The 20816-nt window shown below is 36.6% G+C and overlaps 1 protein-coding gene across 2 annotated transcripts; it reads left to right on the top strand.

Moving 5' to 3' along the window:
* The first annotated feature begins 13557 nt into the window (after window positions 1-13557).
* On the top strand, window positions 13558-18605 carry LOC141332017 (protein mono-ADP-ribosyltransferase PARP11-like). Of its 2 annotated transcripts, none has more exons than XM_073837094.1 (8): window positions 13558-13695; window positions 14102-14255; window positions 14368-14488; window positions 14592-14667; window positions 14746-14818; window positions 14903-15030; window positions 15232-15383; window positions 17641-18605. In XM_073837094.1, exons 2-8 carry the CDS (start codon window positions 14103-14105, stop codon window positions 17955-17957), a joined length of 1020 nt encoding a protein of 339 aa, XP_073693195.1. In that variant the 5' UTR covers window positions 13558-13695; window position 14102; the 3' UTR covers window positions 17958-18605. The 2 variants fall into 2 exon arrangements, with proteins under 2 accessions (XP_073693195.1, XP_073693194.1); XM_073837093.1 differs by having other exon boundaries at window positions 14066-14255.
* The last annotated feature ends 2211 nt before the right edge of the window (window positions 18606-20816 follow it).

Below are 20816 nucleotides of genomic sequence, written 5' to 3'. Positions count from 1 at the left end.
AATCTGCCTCAAACTTCACATGTTTGGTAAGAGTCCTGGCCTGAAGACATCTACAGGCCAATATTCAGATATTATCATAGCGCCACCTATTGACAGCAGGATATATCATATCTTGCATTAACTTAAACATACCAAGGTCAATCTGCACCAAACTTCTTATGTTTGATGAAAGTGCTGGCCTGAACACATCTACATGCCAATAATCAGTTATAGGCATAGCGCCACCAGCTGGCAGCAGGAAGTTTGGCACATTTAAGTGACTTTGATCTATTTTTCCTACATTTACTGTATTAAAAGCATACTGCCCACCGTTTGCTGTTTTCCTAAAGCCACCGGTCAGCGGTGAGCCCGGGTGCGAGGGCCCGTTCATCGCTGCTTGCAGCTTTAATTATTATTATTCTTCTTCTCCGGAATGAATCGCATTTTTGAGGGCCTAAACATACCCGAAAACTCATGAAACTTTGCACACACATCAAACCTGGCGAAAATGGACGTCTGATATGGGTTTCAGAAGTGGGTGTGGCAAAATGGCTCGACAGCGCCACCTTTAGACGTTCAGCGGTGTGCGCTTTCAGCTGTGATTCACGTACATGCACGGAAATCGGTACACACATGTAACACACCAATACCTACCAAAAAGCCTCTTGGAGCAAAATCTGGAACCCAACAGGAAGTCGGTTAATATTAATATTCTCATCAAAATTTGTGTCATTTTTGCCATTTTCAGGCGTCGTACTTGAACGAACTCCTCCTAGAGATTTATTCGGATCAACGCCAAATTTGCCAAGTCTAGTCTAAAGCCCTTTGTGACGTTAAATTGTGAAGATCTAGAGCAGGGGTCGGCAATTAAGTTTGGCCTCGGGCCAGATTTTCTCCAAGCCATTACATGGCGGGCCACAACCAAAACAATGGCTAATTTATTGAATTAATAGGGGAGGATGAAAATGGTTGTAGGCGCTCGTGAAATGACAGAACAGACGTACTGAGACATTCAAGCTGGCTGATGTAGGTTAAATTTGCTGACTGGGCATTAATTATCTGTACGTTTGTTAAAAACAACAACAACCACCACACACACACATTTCCACGTGTTGCTGTTAGTTGCAAAAAAATGGCACAATCAAAAAATCTAAAGAGTTAGCAGAAAACAGGATCTTTCATGATGAATGGACAGAGAACTATGCATTCATCCTGCCCAGTTTTATTAATACAAAGCCCACCTGCCTGATCTGTAACGAAGTTGTCTCGGTATGCAAAGAATACAATATTAGACGGCACCGCGAAACCAAGCATGCTAACTTCAAGGTTGCGTTCCCTCAGAAGACAGGCACGAAAGCGCAAGATCGAAGTCATATAAAGGGCTAAATAACACGCACGCTGTTTGAAACTCGTGCTACTCACATTTCTGTCCCTACGTATATACCTATATTTAATTAGGGGTGGGAATCTTCAGGCACTTCATGATCCGATCCGATTCCGATTCTGGGAGTCACGATACGATTCCAAAACGATTATTGATCTACATTTTTTCCCCAATTAATTCTTCTGCTGTGCAAATACAACTTTACAATTTTAAAAACATATAAAATTGCAGTTTCTATGCTTTTCGTTTATAGTTGGAATCTCTGTAAAAGTAGGTGTCAATCTTCACTGATTTCAAGATTCAATTTAATTACTGTTTTCATTAATAACTAAATATCACGATGCTTACATTCTCAGTTTTCAATACTGCACATGGCTACATTTTCATATATGTTTTATATCAAATTATTTTGTGCCAATTTTACTTTATTTTTTAAATTATAAAAGCAAGGTACTTTTTAAAACAATTACTTATTTAAAATAAGTGTTCTTCAGGTATCCGAAAGTTTACAGACAATAGTTTTTCTTTTTTCCTCAGCATTACTGCCGTTTTATTATTACTGATGAGATCATAGACAGGGAGCGTTAATAGGCTGCATTCAAACTAATGCACAGCAGTGGCGAGTGGTGACACTTTTTTTTACCAGGTATGCTAAGTTCTAAAACCACCAGCAATACCAAAAATAATAATATCTTTAGATTATTTAGACACCAATAAAATCAGAGACGAAATCATATTTTAATATTTCCTCTTTTTCCTGTTTATTATTATTTAAAAAAAATTATATACATTTTATATAGGCTTTTTTTCTGTGAACTTTCAAATTTTGAATTGTTGAGAAATTATGAAAATATACATATTATATATAATATACAAAAATACAATACATTTTGCATTAGCAGCTTATATGGACGGAACGCCACTGATGCACAGATCTATTTCAATATATCAGATGTTTTGTCCTGCTCTGAAAACATAACTGACTGTATGTACAGTTTCGTTTAAAACTATTCCAAAATGCAATCGAGCTTTAGGACGAACAAACACAAAGCGCACGTGAGTCTGTCAGTGCACGAGTTTCGTCCAGAACTGCATTCCAGACGGCATAAATGAACGCATATCTAAAGTAAAACACAGCGGATGGAAGCACACTGTCAAGAAATGCGCACGTGTCTCACAGTGCAAATTCTGTGCAATGACGCCTGCCGCGTCTCTAGCGCGCACCTTGTGTTTTAGAGACTATTGATATTTCAGCAGAATCAGGACCAGATGCTGTCCGCTGACGTCATTTGTTTTTGCATGTTGAGCGTTCACTCTGCACCTCGCTGATGCGCTTATTCACCCTCGTATCCAGATATAACAAATAAGAATTTAGATCGATTGAAGTGTTTCTGTTCTAAAAAAATGTGGTTTCCAAATAAAGAGCTTTTTTGAGACTGTCAGTCCGATTTTTAATAAAGTATAAAAAAAAATTTTTCATTCTCTAGTTCAAACAATCTCACGGGCCAGATGTTTTTGCTCGCGGGCCACACGTGGCCCGGGGGCCGCTAATTGCCGACCTATGATCTAGAGTTTTCATCAGAGGGCGTGTCCATGGCGGCCTCGCAAATTTCGATGTTTCGCCATGAAAAAGGAAGTTGCTATAACTCAGGCATACAATGTCCGATCTGTTCCAAACTTCACATGTGTGATAACACTCCTGACCTGATGACATCTACATGCCCATATTTAGTTTTACTCATAGCGCCACCTGCTGGCAACAGGAAGTGTCATGCTGTACTCTGCAACAAACTCCTCCAAGAGATTTAATCAGATCAACACCAAAATCGGTCAGTCTAATAAAAAGGCTTTAGTGATGTTAAATTGCGAAGATCTTGAGTTTTCGTTGAAGGGCGTGTCCGTGGCGGCCTGACAAATTTCGAGGTCTCGCCATGGATATAAAACTTGTTATAACTCAGCCATAAAATGTCCGATTTGCCTCAAACTTCACATGTTTGATAAGAGTCCTGGCCTGAACCAATCTGAAGGCCAATATTCTATTATAATCACAGCGCCACCTGTTGGCATCAGGAAATGACTTGTACCAAACTCCTCCTAGAGATTTAATGATATCAACATTATATTTGGACAGTCTGATCTAGAGGCCTTAGAGATGTTAAATTGTGAAGATCTTGAGTTTTCGTCAAAGGGCGTGTCCTTGGTGGCCTGACAAAGTTTGATGCTTCGCCATGGACATAGAAGTTGTTATAACTCAGCCATAAAATGTCCGATCTGCCTCAAACTTCACATGTTTGGTAAAGGTCCTGGCCTGAAGACACCTAAAGGCCAATATTCAGATATTATCATAGCGCCACCTATTGGCAGTAGGATATATCATATCTTGCACTAAGTCAAACATACCAAGGTCAATCTGCACCAAACTTCATATGTTTGATGAAAGTGCTGGCCTGAACACATCTACATGCCAATAATCAGTTATAGGCATAGCGCCACCAGCTGGCAGCAGGAAGTTTGGCACATTTAAGTGACTTTGATCTATTTTTCCTACATTTAATGTATTAAAAGCATACTGCCCACCGTTTGCCGTTTTCCTAAAACCACTGGTCGGCGGTGAGCCCGGGTGCGAGGGCCCGTTCATCGCTGCTTGCAGCTTTAATTATTATTATTATTATTATTCTCCAAAATGAATCGCATTTTTGAGGGCATAGACATACCCGAAAACTCATGAAACTTCGCACACACATCAGACCTGGCGAAAATTTACGTCTGATATGGGTTGCAGAAGTGGGTGTGGCAAAATGGCTCGACAGCGCCACCTTTACACGTTCCGCGGTGTGCGCATTCAACTGTGATTCACGTACATGCACGAAAATAGGTACACACATGTAACACACCAATACCTACAAAAAAGCCTCTTGGAGCAAAATTTGACACCCAACAGGAAGTCGGTTATTTTTAATTTTCTCAGCAAATTTTGTGTCATTTTTGCCATTTTCAGGCCTCGTACTTGAACGAACTCCTAATAGAGATTTATTCGGATCAACGCCAAATTTGCTGAGTCTAATCTAAAGCCCTTTGTGACGTTAAATTGCGAAGATCTAGAGTTTTCATCGGAGGGCGTGTCCGTGGCGGCCTGGCAAATTTCGATGCTTCGCCATGAAAAAGGAAGTTGTTATAACTCGGGCATAAAATGTCCGAACTGCCCCAAACTCTACATGTGTGATAACACTCCTGACCTGATGACATCTATATGTCCATATTCAGTTATAGTCATAGCGCCACCTGCTGGCAACAGGAAGTGTCATGCTGTACTCAGCAACAAACTCCTCCGAGAGATTTATACAGATCAACACCAAAATCGGTCAGTCTAATCAAAAGGCTTTAGTGATATTAAATTGCGAAGATCTTGAGTTTTCGTTGAAGGGCGTGTCCGTGGCGGCCTGACAAATTTCGAGGTCTCGCCATGGATATAAAACTTGTTATAACTCAGCCATAAAATGTCCGATTTGCCTCAAACTTCACATGTTCGATAAGAGTCCTGGCCTGAACAAATCTGAAGGCCAATATTCTATTATAATCACAGCGCCACCTGTTGGCAACAGGAAATGACTTGTAGCAAACTCCTCCTAGAGATTTAATGATATCAACTTTACATTTGCTCAGTCTGATCTAGAGGCCTTAGAGATGTTAAATTGCGAAGATCTTGAGTTTTCGTTAAAGGGCGTGTCTGTGGCGGCGTGACAAAGTTTGATGTTTCGCCATGGACATAGAAGCTGTCATAACTCAGCCATAAAATGTCCGATCTGCCTCAAACTTCACAGGTTTGGTAAGAGTCCTGGCCTGAAGATACCTAAAGGCCAATATTCAGATATTATCATAGCGCCACCTGTTGGCAGCAGGATATATCATATCTTTCACTAACTCAAACATACCAAGGTCAATCTGCACCAAACTTCATATGTTTGATGAAAGTGCCAGCCTGAACACATCTACATGCCAATAATCAGTTATAGGCATAGCGCCACCAGCTGGCAGCAGGAAATTTGGCACATTTAAGTGACTTTGACATATTTCTCCTATTTTTACTGTATTAAAAGCATACTGCCCATCATTAGCTGTGTTCCTAAAGCCACCGGTCGGCGGTGAGCCCGTGTGCGAGGGCCCGTTCATCGCTGCTTGCAGCTTTAATTGGAATTGTTACTAGTAGTAATTGAATTTGAGAGCTCTCTAATTAGGGCCCGAGCCCAAAAGGGCGAAGGCCCTATTGTTCTTCTAAGGGTTCTTATTTTTTAGGGCCCGAGCCCAAAAGGGCGAAGGCCCTATTGTTTTTCTAAGGATTATTATTATTATTATTATTTTTTTTTCAATGTTTTGGGGGATTTCGGGGGCCTTAACATACACGAAAACTCTTGAAACTTTGCACACACATTGGAACCTGCGGCCATCAGGGCCGGACAGACTTTGACATGGGGGGGTCACCTGGGGGGGGCATGGCACAGCGTTAAAAATTGCGACTTTTGAAGGGCTCTGGAGCGCACAACGGTTGACCTACAGTCACCAAAATTCATACACATATAGACCTCATCGGGCCGAACAAATTTCACACTCATAGTCCATGCTTCGCCAAACAGGAAGTCGGCTATTCAGGGATGTCTAAAAAGTGCATGCAATGGAATTTGAAATACTCCTACTAGGCCTTTCCACCGATGGCCACCAAACTCGGTCAGCATGATCTCAAGACATTGGGGACGCAAAATTGCCAGGGGATTTTTGATATCTCGAACGGTTTGACCGTGACGGGGCGACAAATTTATGGCGAGAAATGAGAAACAGGAAGTGCCTAATAACTTTGACATACTTTGTCTGATTTTGACCAAACTTCAGCAGTTTGTTCACCGTCTGATGCCGATCACAGAGATGTGACTATTATGAGTCAAAGTTATAGCGCCACCAACTGGCAGCAGGAAGCGTGACGTTTTTGAAACGCTTTAAACTCAGCCTCTTAATTTTACTCAATTTGCTTCAAACTTCATCACAATAATGTCAAAACACGGCCGATAAGAATCTGTGAAGGGCGTTATCCATAACTTTTATCATGTTGCCATGGCAACGTGTCAAACTTTAACTTTAGTTTTTTGTGTTTTTGAGCCACTTAAAATGCTTAGAATTTCATGAAACTCAACACACACATCTGTATTAATGACAGTTAAACACTGATAAAAGCCCATAAATGGGCGTGGAGCAGGCGCTCCATAGCGCCACCTTTTGACAAAAGTTGGGGGGTTACTTTGTCCTGCAGTCACCAAACTCGGTACATATATTGGACTCATCAAGCCGGACAACTTTCTAATTTACACCCATTAGCTACGACCAACAGGAAGTCAGCTATTTTTATTTAAATATGGATTTTTGGAAAAATCAAGCTGTGGAATTTGAAATACTCCTCCTAGACCTTTCCACCGATGGCCACCAAACTCGGTCAACATGATCTCAAGATATTGGGAATGCAAAATTGCCAGGGGATTTTTGCTATCTCGAACGGTTTGGCCGTGGCAGGACGACAAATTATGGCGAGAAATGAGAAACAGGAAATGTCTAATAATTTTGACACACTTTATCTGATTTTGACCAAACTTAAGCAGTTTGTTCGTCGTATGATACCGATCACAGAGATGTGACTATTATGAGTCAAAGTTATAGCGCCACCAACTGGCAGCAGGAAGTGTGTTGCTTGCAAAACGCTTTTAAATCAACCTCTTAATTTTACTCAATTTGCTTCAAACTTCATCAGAATAATATCAAAACACGGCCGATGAGAATCTGTGAAGGGGTCCTTGATACATCAAATGCTGTTGCCATGGCAACATGTCAAACTTTAACATTTGTTTCCTGTGTTTTTAAATATAGCTGTGAATAAATTCATATCACTCACAGCAGAATCAGACAGTTCACACCAAACTTTGTCAACATGATGCCAAGATACTGAAGATGTTAAATTGTGAACGGCTTTGGGACATCTTGAACGGTGTTGATGTGGTGATTTATGAAAGTAACAATAAAAAAGATGAAGAGTTATTTTCATATATCTTTAAATTGCATTATTCTAACTCATCAAAACTTTTTACATATAAAGAACAAGAAATTCTTAGGAAATACGTGTAGTTTCAAAATGTTATCATGCTCAGAGGCCCCAAAAACATTAAAAGTGTCACATAAATTTGTCAGATTAAAGCTCTAATACCAGGGATGAACACTAGAGGTCCTCATAAGATAAGGAATCGTTTGACCTCTAATGCTATTTAGCTCATTCTCAGTGTATAAGAATGGAAATAATCCATAGAATCAGTTGATATAGACTGTACTGTCAGTGTACTTTTACATAATTATTTTGTATAGGTGCTTAAAGAGCATTAAAATATTTTTTTAATCTTTTAAGGAAAAATTATATGATTTATATACATATATACAATCTCACTGATAGAATAAAAAATATTATAAGTATGACACTATACTGCTCAGTTCACTTAATTAGAATGAGAAACAAATACATCAACTAAGTAAATATGTATTTATTTTTAATATATTTGTTTATAATTATTTCACAGATGCTTATAGATCATTAAAATAATATAAAAAAATGGATGTAGATCATAAAACATGGTAACTATTTAAAATAGGGTCTCTTTTGTTAACATTGGTTAATGAACTAACACACGAACGAACAACGAACAATATATTTGTACTCAATTTTCTTTAAACTTCATCAGAATGATGTAAAAACACGGCCGATGAGAGTCTGTAAAGGCGTCACTGATGCATCAAATGCTGTTGCCATGGCAAATAAAAAAAAAATACAAAATACATTCAAATATTTGTTTCCTGTGTTTTTGAGGCAGATAGCGTGCCTAGAATTTCATTTCCCATTTTCAATTTTCAATGATTTATTATATATTTAAAGTGCAGCATCCTAACTCTTTGAAACTTTTTTCATACAAATAACTATTCATTCTGATTAAACACAGTTCATTTCATAATTATATAAAACTCCACGAATGAAAGAAAATTAAAAAACAAATCTGATCTCACTCTGCTCTGCACTCTATGTGTGTGTTTGTGTGGTAAGTGGCTGAGTGTAAGGAGGTGGGATGGGTGGTAAGAGAAAGAGTCAGACAGGAGTAGAGACAGTTAGGGTTAGTCCAAAGGGTTATTGTGAATGCATGTGCCAACTGGGCACCGTTTTCCTGATGCTATCGGGATGGCGACTGCCAGACGGCGAGGGCCCGGTCAACGCTGCTTGCAGCTTTAATTTTTTATTTATTTTTTTTTTAAACCTTCTGGGCACTTTTGGGGGCCTTAACATACTCAAAAACTCTTGAAAATTTGCACACACGTCGGAATCTGCGGCCATCAGGACGCCACAGAGGCTGGGACCCGGGCATGGTTCAGGGCCTCTACAGCGCCCCCTGGAACACAGTTTGAAAACTTGATGTACTGCGCACACATACTTGCACGTATTGATATGAAACTCGGTACACATATAGATCTCACTGAGCCAAACAACTTTTGTACTCTATGTCATGGGCTGAACGCAACAGGAAGTGAGATATTTAGGGCTGTTTAAAAAGCGCATGCTCTGGAATTTAACGTACTCCTCCCAGGGTTTCCATAGGATTGTCACCAAACTCGGTCAGCATGATCTCAAGACATTGGGGACGCTAAATTGCGAGGGGATTTTTGATATCTCGAACGGTTTGGCCGTGGCAAGGCGACAAAGTTATGGCGAGAAATGAGAAACAGGAAGTGTCTAATTACTGTTGCACACATTGCTTGATTCTTATGAAACTTCACCAGTTTGTTTGTTGTATGATGCCGATTCCATAAATGTGACTATTATGAGTCAAAGTTATAGCGCCACCAACTGGCAGCAGGAAGCGTGTCATTTTCAAAATCCTTTGAAATCAGCCTCTTAATTTTACTTGATTTTCTTCAAACTTCATCAAAATAATGTCAAAACACGGCCGATGAGAATATGTAAAGGGGTCGATGATAAATCAAATACTGTTGCCATGGCAACGTGTCAAACTTTAAAATTTGATTCCTGTCTTTTCGAGGCAGATAACATGCTTAGAATTTCATGAAACTCAACACACACGTCAATATTAATGATAGTTAGACACTGGCAAAAGGTCATAAATGGGCGTGGAGCAGGCACTCTATAGCGCCATCTTTTGACAAAAGTTGGGGGGTTAGTTTTTCCTACAGTCACCAAACTCTGTACATATATTGTTCTCATCAATCTGGACAACTTTCTAAATCAAACTCATTAGCTAAGACCAACAGGAAGCCAGCTATTTTGATTTGAATGTGGATTTTTGGAAAAATCAGGCTGTAAACAAATTCACACTCCTTCTAAGAAAAATAAGGTATTCACACCAAACTTTTTTAACATGAAGAGAAGATTCTGAAGATGTTAAATTGCGAGCGGATTTGGGATATCTTGAACGGTGTTGACGTGGTGATTTTTTAAAGATGTAGTAAAAAACATAACCGTAATTTTTTTATATCTTTAAAGTGCAGCATCCAAACTCTTTACAACTTTTTTTCACACAGAGATCTTATCATTCTGAGCAAGTGCTGTAAATATAATTTTTTTACAAGCTTCTATGAATTAAAGAAAATTAAAAATCGAAATCAGAAACCTGCTGTCACTCTGGGTCTCTGTGTGTGTGCGTAGTTGAGTCACAGTAAGAGAGACTGAAGGGGGGAGGGGTGAAAGGAAGAGAGAGAGTGAAACCCATTACCCCATTACAATACTCAACTTGATTTTTAAAGATATTTTGAAAGAAAGAAGCGTTTATAGAGCACTTTGTGTATTGCTGTACACCCACATGAACTGTGTTCATGTTCATGTTAATTCACAGAACATAAACTAATGTTAAAATATACTATTTTACCATTAAACAATATATGAATACTTTTTTTGGCTTAAAATTAAAATTAATAAATACTATTTAATTATTGTTCATGTTAACTAATATAGTTAATGTTAACAAATGAAACTGGTTGGCAATTTTATATATTGTGTGCATGTGTCTGTGTGTTGATTTTAAAGTTTAACCCTTTCAATTCAGTAAACTTTAATTCCAAACTGGCTGAGGGTTACTGTGAATGCATGTGCCAACTGGGCACCGTTTTCCTAATTGATTCTTTGTTATGTAGCGCTTAAAAGCGATGTCTTATAACAGGAGTCACCTGCAAAGAAATATCCACACACAAATTGAACAGATAGGTAACGATGACATTTAAGCAGAAGTGGTGGACGTAAAACAAGCAATAATAACATTTTGTTATCATCATGAATTACATGTTCTTATCATCATCATCAGAATATAGGGAAAATGTTCCCTATATTGTGAACGGCTTTGGGATATCTTGAACGGTGTTGATGTGGTGATTTATGAAAGTAACAATAAAAAAGATGAAGAGTTATTTTCATATATCTTTAAATTGCATTATTCTTACTCATCAAAACTTTTTACATATAAAGAACAAGAAATTCTTAGGAAATACGTGTAGTTTCAAAATGTTATCATGCTCAGAGGCCCCAAAAACATTAAAAGTGTCAAATAAATTCGTCTGATTAAAGCTCTAATACCAGGGATGAACACTAGAGGTCCTCATAAGATAAGGAATCGTTTGACCTCTAATGCTATTTAGCTCATTGTCAGTGTATAAGAATGACAATAATCCATAGAATCAGTTGATATGTACTGTACTGTCAGTGTAATTTTACATAATTATTTTGTATAGGTGCTTAAAGAGCATTAAAAAATTTTTTTTATCTTTTAAGGAAAAATTATGTGATTTAAATACATATATACACTCTGACTGATAGAACAAAGTATCTTATAAGTATGACACTATACTGCTCAGTTCACTTAATTAGAATGAGAAACAAATACAAAAAGGCCAAAAAATCAACTAAGTTAATATGTATTTATTTTTAATATATTTGTTTATAATTATTTCACAGATGCTTATAGACTATTAAAATAATATTTAAAAATGCTTGTAGACCATAAAACATGGTAACTATTTAAAATAGGGTCCAATACCTACAAAAAAGCCTCTTGGAGCAAAATTTGACACCCAACAGGAAGTCGGTTATTTTTAATTTTCTCAGCAAATTTTGTAATTTTTGCCATTTTCAGGCCTCGTACTTGAAGGAACTCCTCCTAGAGATTTATCCGGATTAACGCCAAACTTGCTGAGTGTAATCTAAAGCACTTTGTGACGGTAAATTGCAAAGATCTAGAGTTTTCATTGGAGGGCGTGTCCAAATCGGTATCGCAAATTTCGATGTTTCGCCATGAAAAAGGAAGTTTCTATAACTCAGGGATACAATGTCCGATCTGTCCCAAACTTCACATGTGTGATAACACTCCTGACCTGAAGACATCTACATTCCCATATTCAGTTATAGTCATAGCGCCACCTGCTGGCAACAGGAAGTGTCATGCTGTACTCTACAACAAACTCCTCCAAGAGATTTATACAGATCAACACCAAAATCGGTCAGTCTAATAAAAAGGCTTTAGAGATGTTAAATTGTGAAGATCTTGAGTTTTCGTTGAAGGGCTTGTCCGTGGTGGCCTGACAAAGTTTGATGTTTGGTCATGGACATAGAAGTTGTTATAACTCAGCCATAAAATGTCCAATCTGCCTCAAACTTCACATGTTTGATAAGAGTCCTGGCCTGAAGACATCTTAAGGCCAATATTCAGATATCATCATAGCGCCACCTATTGACAGCAGGATATATCATATCTTGCACTAACTTAAACATACCAAGGTCAATCTGCACCAGACTTCATATGTTTGATGAAAGGGCTGGCCTGAACACATCTACATGTCAATAATCAGTTACAGGCATAGCGCCACCAGCTGGCAGCAGGAGGTTTGGCACATTTAAGTGACTTTGATATATTTTTCCTACATTTACTGTATTAAAAGCATACTACCCACCGTTTGCTGTTTTTCTAAAGCCACCGGTCGGCGGTGAGCCCTGGTGCGAGGGCCCGTTCATCGCTGCTTGCAGCTTTAATTGGCATTGTTACTAGTAATAATTGAATTAGAGAGCTCTCTAATATGCATTGTTACTAGTAAAAATTTAATTATAGAGCTCTCTAATTGAATTATTACTAGTAAAAATGCAATTACGGCGAGTAACACTTAGAATATTTTAAACTAAAATGGCTTGCCATAGGCTTTCCATAATCTGCTGTGTACAAACATCTGACAGCTGTCTGTAAGAGCCTCTGTCTGTCAGTTTTGCATACATTCTAAATCACAAAAGCCTTAAAGATCTATTTGACATTTAATAGGAAACGTGCTGTAGACGTATTGCAGATGAGCAAACAATCTAAAAAATACGTCTTGCAAGTGTAAATGCAGACATCAAATAGACATTTCCGAGATGTACGTGTGCTATCAGGGAAGCGACTTTCAAATGAGAACAATGGAAGCAATCAAAATCAACAAAAGCCTTAATAATTAACGTTATTATAATCTGCAACAAAACTGTTTTTCTACGTTATGATTAAGTTATGGGATCCCATAGTTCTTGATGTAGTCTGACTTTTTTTATTTAAATTTTAAATTCCTAAAGTAAAGTTTTATCCAAAGCAACTACCCAATGAGGACAATTGGAAGCAATCAAAATCAACAAAAGAGCAATATACATAATATATAATTTTTAATTATATAATAAATAAAAACAAAACAAGTGGATATAGAGAAAGCTAGTGATAGAGGCCTTTTTTTAAGAAAACAAGCAGTTAGAAAACAAATAGAGTGCAAGACCTAAAGGGTGTGATTCAGGTGTTTTTTTTTTTTTTTTATAAAATAGCAATAGAATAGGTCAAATAAAGATGAAATAGATGTGTTTTTAGCTTTTTCTTTCAACTTACCTACCTAATGCTGATTCTGATAATAAAGAGTTCTAAGAATTGAAGAATATTATAGGTTGTTTGGGCTGCAGTTTTACTCCGGTGCTAAAATCCATTATCTCTTACAGATGCAAACGTGTATCTGCTTCTGTTTTTGGTTAGGTATTTTTATTAAATATTTTTTTAAGTGATGAACAATTAGAAAGGTTCGTAGTTGAACGACGCATGACGTCATGGCCGGCGAATGCGGAAGTACAGCAAACAACTACCAGAGATTGAGGAAAACGAAACATAAATATTATCCAGACAGAAACGATGTTTCCTCGAATTTAGATCAGTTCAGCATTATTCATAACTGCAAGAGGAAAAAGGCTTTTTCGAAAGGTATTTACAATTTACGATTTCTGCAAAATCAGAATCTAAATGAAAAAGCATGTAAATGTGAACATTCCAGCATGTTTGATAAACAAATATTTTTCTTGAATGAGATCGCGATCGGTGAAAGCAAATTAAATGTGCTAGATGTGTAAAGTTTGTAAACAAACTCTAATGCTGGCAAGAGAAATCCTAGTCTGAACGTTTAACATAGGCTATTTTAAAAAGATAGATTGAACATAAATGAAAAAGTGTAACTGTATTTGATAATTCCAACATGTTTTGTATGGTAATGAAGTCGCGACTTGTAGAATCAAGTCATTACAATGATTGACGCAGGCAAGTTTTTAATGAAAGCATGTTGTCATGCACTTAAAAGGTGGCCAGATGGACATATGTGTGTATTTGCTTTGAGGATGGACTGTGAGGCCATTGTCAAGCATTTGGAGAGCTCAGAAGACCTCCAGAAAGCCACTGATGAAGAGTCATGTGAGGAGGAAATGGACATTTCAGAGGCAAAGTGGCGCTGGTTCTACCTTGCCGAGTGTGGCGTCTGGCATATGTTCGAAGTACGTACTGCCTTTTATCAAACTACAGTCTGATAGATAAGCCTAGTATGAATGGCAATTCATAAATTGTGTTTTTGCTGATCACATCATGTTGTTTTCCTTTTCACTACAGGAAATTCCCAGTACAGGTTGTTCTGTCACCAATGAGCAAATTGAACAAAACTACACCAAGAATCAGCAAGCTTCAATGGACTTCTATACTGCTAAATATACCTATAAATTAGACTTTTCTGGTTGGTACCAAACAAAACACAGATTTGTGTTGCTATTTATCTAGATGCTATGTTTGTACTCTAATTTCTCTTTTCATCTTTTTTAACTTTATCATATGACTAGCTATGAAACAAGTCAATGTGACTACTGGAAAAGAAAGGCCAATCAAAAGGGCATTGCATTCAGCTACTGACTTTAGGTAAGTTTATTTATTGTAAAATTTGTTTATTATTTTAAAATAATATGAGAAAATGTCTTTCAATTTTGTGTTTCACAGATTTATCTGTGATAACCCAGCTCTTCCTGTACCCAGTCACTGGGAAAGAATTAATACAGAGCAACCCTATCAGGTATAAAAGAGAAAGTAAATGACACATCAGTGTAAATTACACAGAATGACTTTTGACTGTAGGGCTATGACTGTTTCTGTCCAGCTCATTGCTTTATGCAGAGATACGTTTGAGTACAAAGAAGTGGCCCGGTTATATGAGAGAACCATGAGCCAGCCCATCAGATCCATTCAAAGAGTACAGAACCTGGACCTGTGGGAATTTTTCTGCAGGTTGGTTAATATATGTGAAATCATCTTAAAATGGTTTATTTAGCAATAATATCTGTCTGGCTGTATATTATCACCCTAATACAAGGCTTCTTAGCAAATATATTATTATAATTTTAAATTTATATGTAACATTTTATGAACATTTCAGAATCCAGTTTATTTTTAAATGAAAGTATATGAATAAATGTAAATGTGTTACAGGAAAAAGGCCCAGTTGAGAAAAATTAAACATGTTGTAGATGTTGAAGAAAAGATGCTTTTTCATGGAACTGGTCACAGTAACATACAGGCCATATGCACATACAACTTTGATTGGCGTCTCACAGGAAGCCACGGTGACGTCTATGGCAAAGGTACAGTCCATGAGTCTTTCTACATTAAATTTAAAAATTTGAATTTACCCAAAAATGAAAAAGGTGCCATAATTTATAGATGCTCTTGTCAGTTCAAACCTGTATGACTTCTGTCTTTCATCGAACGCAAGAGACAAGCCCGTGTCTGCCACAAAATGACATAAAAACATGATATACATTATGAGTTACTGAGTCTTATACTACAGGGCCGTTGAATGCTTGAATGTGATTGGCTGACGAACGTTCTAGAGGTGTGCATTATTTTCAGGGAAACGCACGGCGAACGTAGTTCCAGGCAGCTTTTGGCCGCAGTACATGTCTATATCACTTCGCCACACGATTTCAGTTATTTCAAAGGTCCTTACAGCCCAAAACGGCAAAATAACCAAAAGCTACAGTGACACTGGCAAAACTAATACATACGGTAAACAACAGGATAAAAACGACATATTATGTCCATGTTTTTTTCCACAATAATACGTTTTATTATGTACGGAAAGCACATACTCTTTCTCTCGCTCTCTCTCACTCACAAACGCACACACATGATTAGCATTCGCGCTAATGTTGTTAGCGCATCTCTGACGATAAACAACTTAAAAACGACATGACAGTTCTCACGCGAGGTAACGGCGTGGTCTTGAAGAAAATGAACTTAAAGTTTAACTGTTAGTAGAGACGATGCTGCCAGTCACCTTTGAGAGACACACAGACTTGAGAGAGGTAATTTACGATCTTAAACTCTCTCCCCCCTTGCCGTCCGTCTGCTTGTCTGTCGGTCGGTCTAAACTTCATTATTAACTGCATTAGTTTGCTATCAACGGCTCAAGCGTCGTTACTAGGTCTAAAATGACGTTTTGGAACTAGCAACGAAGCTGTTGGATGAGCTGCGTAAGAAATTAATCCTACTCACAATAGCGTTTTAAGGATAAAAACCGGACGAATGTCTTGAAATATATCATCTGATCGATGTCTTGAGGTGTGGTAACTGTAGTATAAGCGAAATAATTGACTTCGGGCCGTAGAATTCTACGAAAATAATGCACACCCGAGGTGGTGATGCGGTCACGACGCGAAGCGGAGAAAAGCGGATTCTTTTCTAAGAATTCTACGGCCCGTCGTCAATTACTCCTTACATAATAAAGAGATACACTACCAGTCAAAAGTTTTTGAACAGTAAGATTTTTAATGTTTTTAAAAAAGTATCTTCTGCTCACCAAGCCTGCATGTATTTGATCCAAAGTACATCGAAAAACAGTACAATTTTGGAATATTTTACTATTAACTGTTTTCTATTTAAATATATTTTAGAATGTGATTTATTCCTGTTATCAAAGCTAAATTTTCAGCATCATTACTACAGCATCATTGTGTTCATGTTACATGATTTTCAGAAATCATTCCTTTTTTTCGGGGGGAAATAAATTAGCAATTATTTTATTTAGCAAGGATGCTTTACATTAATCAAAAGTGACGATAAAGACATTTATAATGTTACAAAAGTTTTATATTTCAGATAAATGCTGTTCTTCTGAACTTTCTATTCATCAAAGAAATCTGAACAATTCTATTCAGCTGTTTTCAACATTAATAATAATAATATTTTTTGAGCAGAAAATCTGAATATTAGAGTGGTTTCTGAAGAATCATGTGACTGAAGTAATCACAATAAAAATTCAGCTTTGAAATCACAGGAATAAATTACATATTAAATTACAAATATATTCAGTAGAATATACTCAATAGAAAACAGTTATTTTAAATAGTAAAAACATTTAAAAATTTTACTGTTTTTGCTGTACTTTGGATCAAAAAATGCAGGCTTGGTGAGTGGAAGAGAACATAAATCCTACAGTTCAAAAAAAATTGACTGGTAGTGTAACAAGTAACAATTATGACAAAATTCATAATTATAAAATAGAATGTCAAAATTAAAAGATGAAAAGTTGACAGAACATAGCTGAGATAAAAAGTTGGAATTATGAAATAAAAAAGGCACAATTATGAGGGGGAAAAAAATCTAATTTGTACGTTTTTATCTCATAACTGCAACTTTATCTCATAATTATGACTTCATCATAGTTTTGCCGTTTTATGTCATAAATGATTTACCAAAGAGGGAATGTTTTTATAGTGGTGGAATTTGACTTTAATTGGAATAAAATTGCTGTCATATGGTTATTGTAAACATATTCCTACTTTTAAAATGTCATTATAGAATGTTTTATTACATAAATCCTATTTTTCCTCTTCACAGGAAGCTATTTTGCACGTGACGCAAGGTATTCGAGCAAGTTTTGTCATTCGACTAGCAAGCACAACTTTATCCTACAGAAACATGGTCTAGCGCCCCCTGTTTTCCAGAGCGACCCACCGTACAAGTGCATGTTCCTGGCACGGGTTATAGTTGGGGAATATACGCTGGGTCATCCCCAGTACTGCAGACCACCTTCTAAAGACATGAGCATTGCCAACTTTTTCGACAGCTGTGTGGATGACATGATGAGCCCGAAAATCTTTGTTATATTCGACAGCAACCAGATCTATCCGGAATACCTGATTGAATTTTACTGACATCAAAGACCAAAAGAAAATCTCATTCTGATGAACTTGTGGTTGTGGAAGCCGTAGAGCAGGGTATTGTAACCCTGCCAAGTCTGGTTACTGCAAAAGTGCCTTTGGTGAAAAACTATGAATGGAAAATATACTGTATTTAGGGAGCAGAGTTAAAACATATTTATAGTTTATATGGATTATATGATACGTTTAATGTTTTTATTACATTTATTTTAATGTTTTGGTCAACAGATTAAGCCATTCTTTTATTTATATGAAAAATCCATAGTCCCAAGGACCACCCAAGGACCTGTATATATTTTATATATATATATATATATATAGATATAGATATATATACACTGCCGGTCAAAAGTTTCTAATGCTCATGAAAGCTGAGTTTATTTGATCAAAAATGCTGAGAAAATGTAATATTGTGAAATATTATTACGATGTAATATAACGTTCTTCTATATTAATATACATTAAAAATCTAACTTATATCTGTGATCAAAGCTGAATTTTTCAGCATCATTACACAATATTCAGTGTCACATGATCCTTCAGAAATCATTCTAATATGCTGATTTATTATCAGTGCTGGAAATTTTTTTTTTTTTTGGAAACTAGAAACTTTTTTCAGGATTCTTTGATGAATAAGTTAAAAAGAACAGCATTTATTTAAAATAGAAATATTTTCTAATATTTATATATATATTGTATATATATTACAATATATATACAATATATTATATATATTGAGTGACAGTGTATATATGTATATAAAATATATATACTTTTTTTCATTTGGAATTTAATTGCATGAAATATAGCATAGCTTATTTATTCACTTTTGTAAATGTCCAGCAATCCTGCCTTGTTGAAAAAAGGTGTTGTTAGAATGTGACTCTATGAATACTAGATACCATGAGTTATGTTTATCAAATTTGCACATATAGCATCTTTTATTATTATTAGTATTATTTTCCATAGCCTACCTCTCCATAATTCTACCTCTTGTCATATGTTTAAAAAAAAACAAAGACAAAGAAACTCTGATTGCCAGGAGTTTTAAATGTTTAAAATGGAATATGTTTGAAATGTAAATTAGATTATGTCTTTAAATTGTGGTGAAATGACTGTAGCAGCAGATCTTTTCTTTCATATATTTATATCAGAGTAAAGCAGATCCGAAAAGAAACAAATAAAAAAAAGTAAGGTGGGGGTTCTATCCATTGGTTGGTGTTTGGGTGGAGGCAGATCTAAATGAGAACTTTCTAATTAATACTTACAATTTCAAAATAAATAAATTAGTTCTGTCAATTAATCGCATCCAAAATAATAGTTTTTGTTTACATGTTATATGTGTGTCTACTGGGTATATTTATTATGTATACATAAATACACACACATACAGTATATATTCTGAATATATACATAAAACACGTTTATATTTATATTCATATAATTGATAGTATGTATAAATATATTTAATATAAAAACATGAAACTTTTCTGAAATATTACATGCATGTGTGTGTATTTATTTATATATACAGAAGTATACACAACTTTTATTTTGGATGTGATTAATCATTTGACAGCACTGCAATAAATAAAAAAGCAATTCTAGCAATACACATTCAAAAAGTAGCTGACCTAAAAATAAAAAAAAATAAGTATTTCCTCTGTCGATTCATTAATTACACATTTTGCTTAATATATACACTACCGCTCAAAAGTTTGGGACTTGTTTTTAAAGAAGGCTGCATTTATTTGATCAAAAATACAGAAAAAAAAACTAATATTGCAAAATCTTATTGCAATATAAAATAATGGTTTAATTTTAATATGCTTTAAAATATAATTTATTTCTGTAATGCAAAGCTGAATTTTCATCAGCTGTTACTCCAGTCTTAAGTGTAACATGATCCTTCAGAAATCATTCTAATATGCTGATTTATTAGAATTATCAATCTTGGAATCAGTTGTGCTGTCAAATATTTTTTTTTTGGAACCTGTTACTTTTTTTCAGGATTCTTTGATGAATAAAAAGTTAAAAAAGGACAACATTTATTCAAAATATAAATCTTTTCTAACAATGCAAATTTATGCAATCACTTTTTATTAATTTAACACATCCTTGGTGAATAAAAGTATTAATTTCTTTCAAAAAAGAAAGAATAAAAATTTACTGACCACAAACTTTTAAACAGTAGTGTATATTGTTAGAAAACCTTTCTATTTTAAATAAATGCTGTTCCCCTTTCAGTCGAATCACTTCGACGTTACATTGGGATCTCGCTTGAGAGACCGATCATCTCTGAGCCTTATATACAAAAGGCCAATTGAAACTTGGCGAGTGGACGTGCGCGCCGGCGCACCACTCAAACAGACTTTCGCTTCAGAGCTCTCATGCTCAAGCCTGCTGACTTCTCCAGAAGGAAGAAAGACTTCACGTTCCTGCTGCTGCTCTTCTCTGCTGGTGTGCGCCGATCGAATAGAGATAATCTTTCTGAAAGAGTGAATTTCTCGGCGCCGCCAGCGGGGTCCTGTGGGCGGCCGTTTTCACGGCCACAAAAAGCCTCCTGCTCTCCAGCGAGCAAGCACCATTGAGTGCACAGTGGTGCCGCGGTTTCCTCCCTGGGCAGACCGGGACTGAAAGAGCAATTTCTCACGGCCGCTTCTGGGTGCGGCAGTTACCTCACCTCTCTGGACGGAACATGAAAGCTGCTTCACATGTCTGGGCCCCGAACATGCTGAAGCAGCTTTCATGGATGGTTCATGCGTTCATTGTGAAAGCATGACCATGGGTATGTTGAGGACTCGCCGCTCGCTCGCGAGCAGGCCCCCCTTCGCGCCCCACGGCCGGCGAAGT

Source organism: Garra rufa, chromosome 3, assembly GCF_049309525.1.
Source record: "Garra rufa chromosome 3, GarRuf1.0, whole genome shotgun sequence".
NCBI lineage: Eukaryota > Metazoa > Chordata > Actinopteri > Cypriniformes > Cyprinidae > Garra > Garra rufa.
The sequence above is the reverse complement of the archived record's forward strand: the minus strand, read 5'-3'. Positions and strand labels throughout refer to the sequence as shown.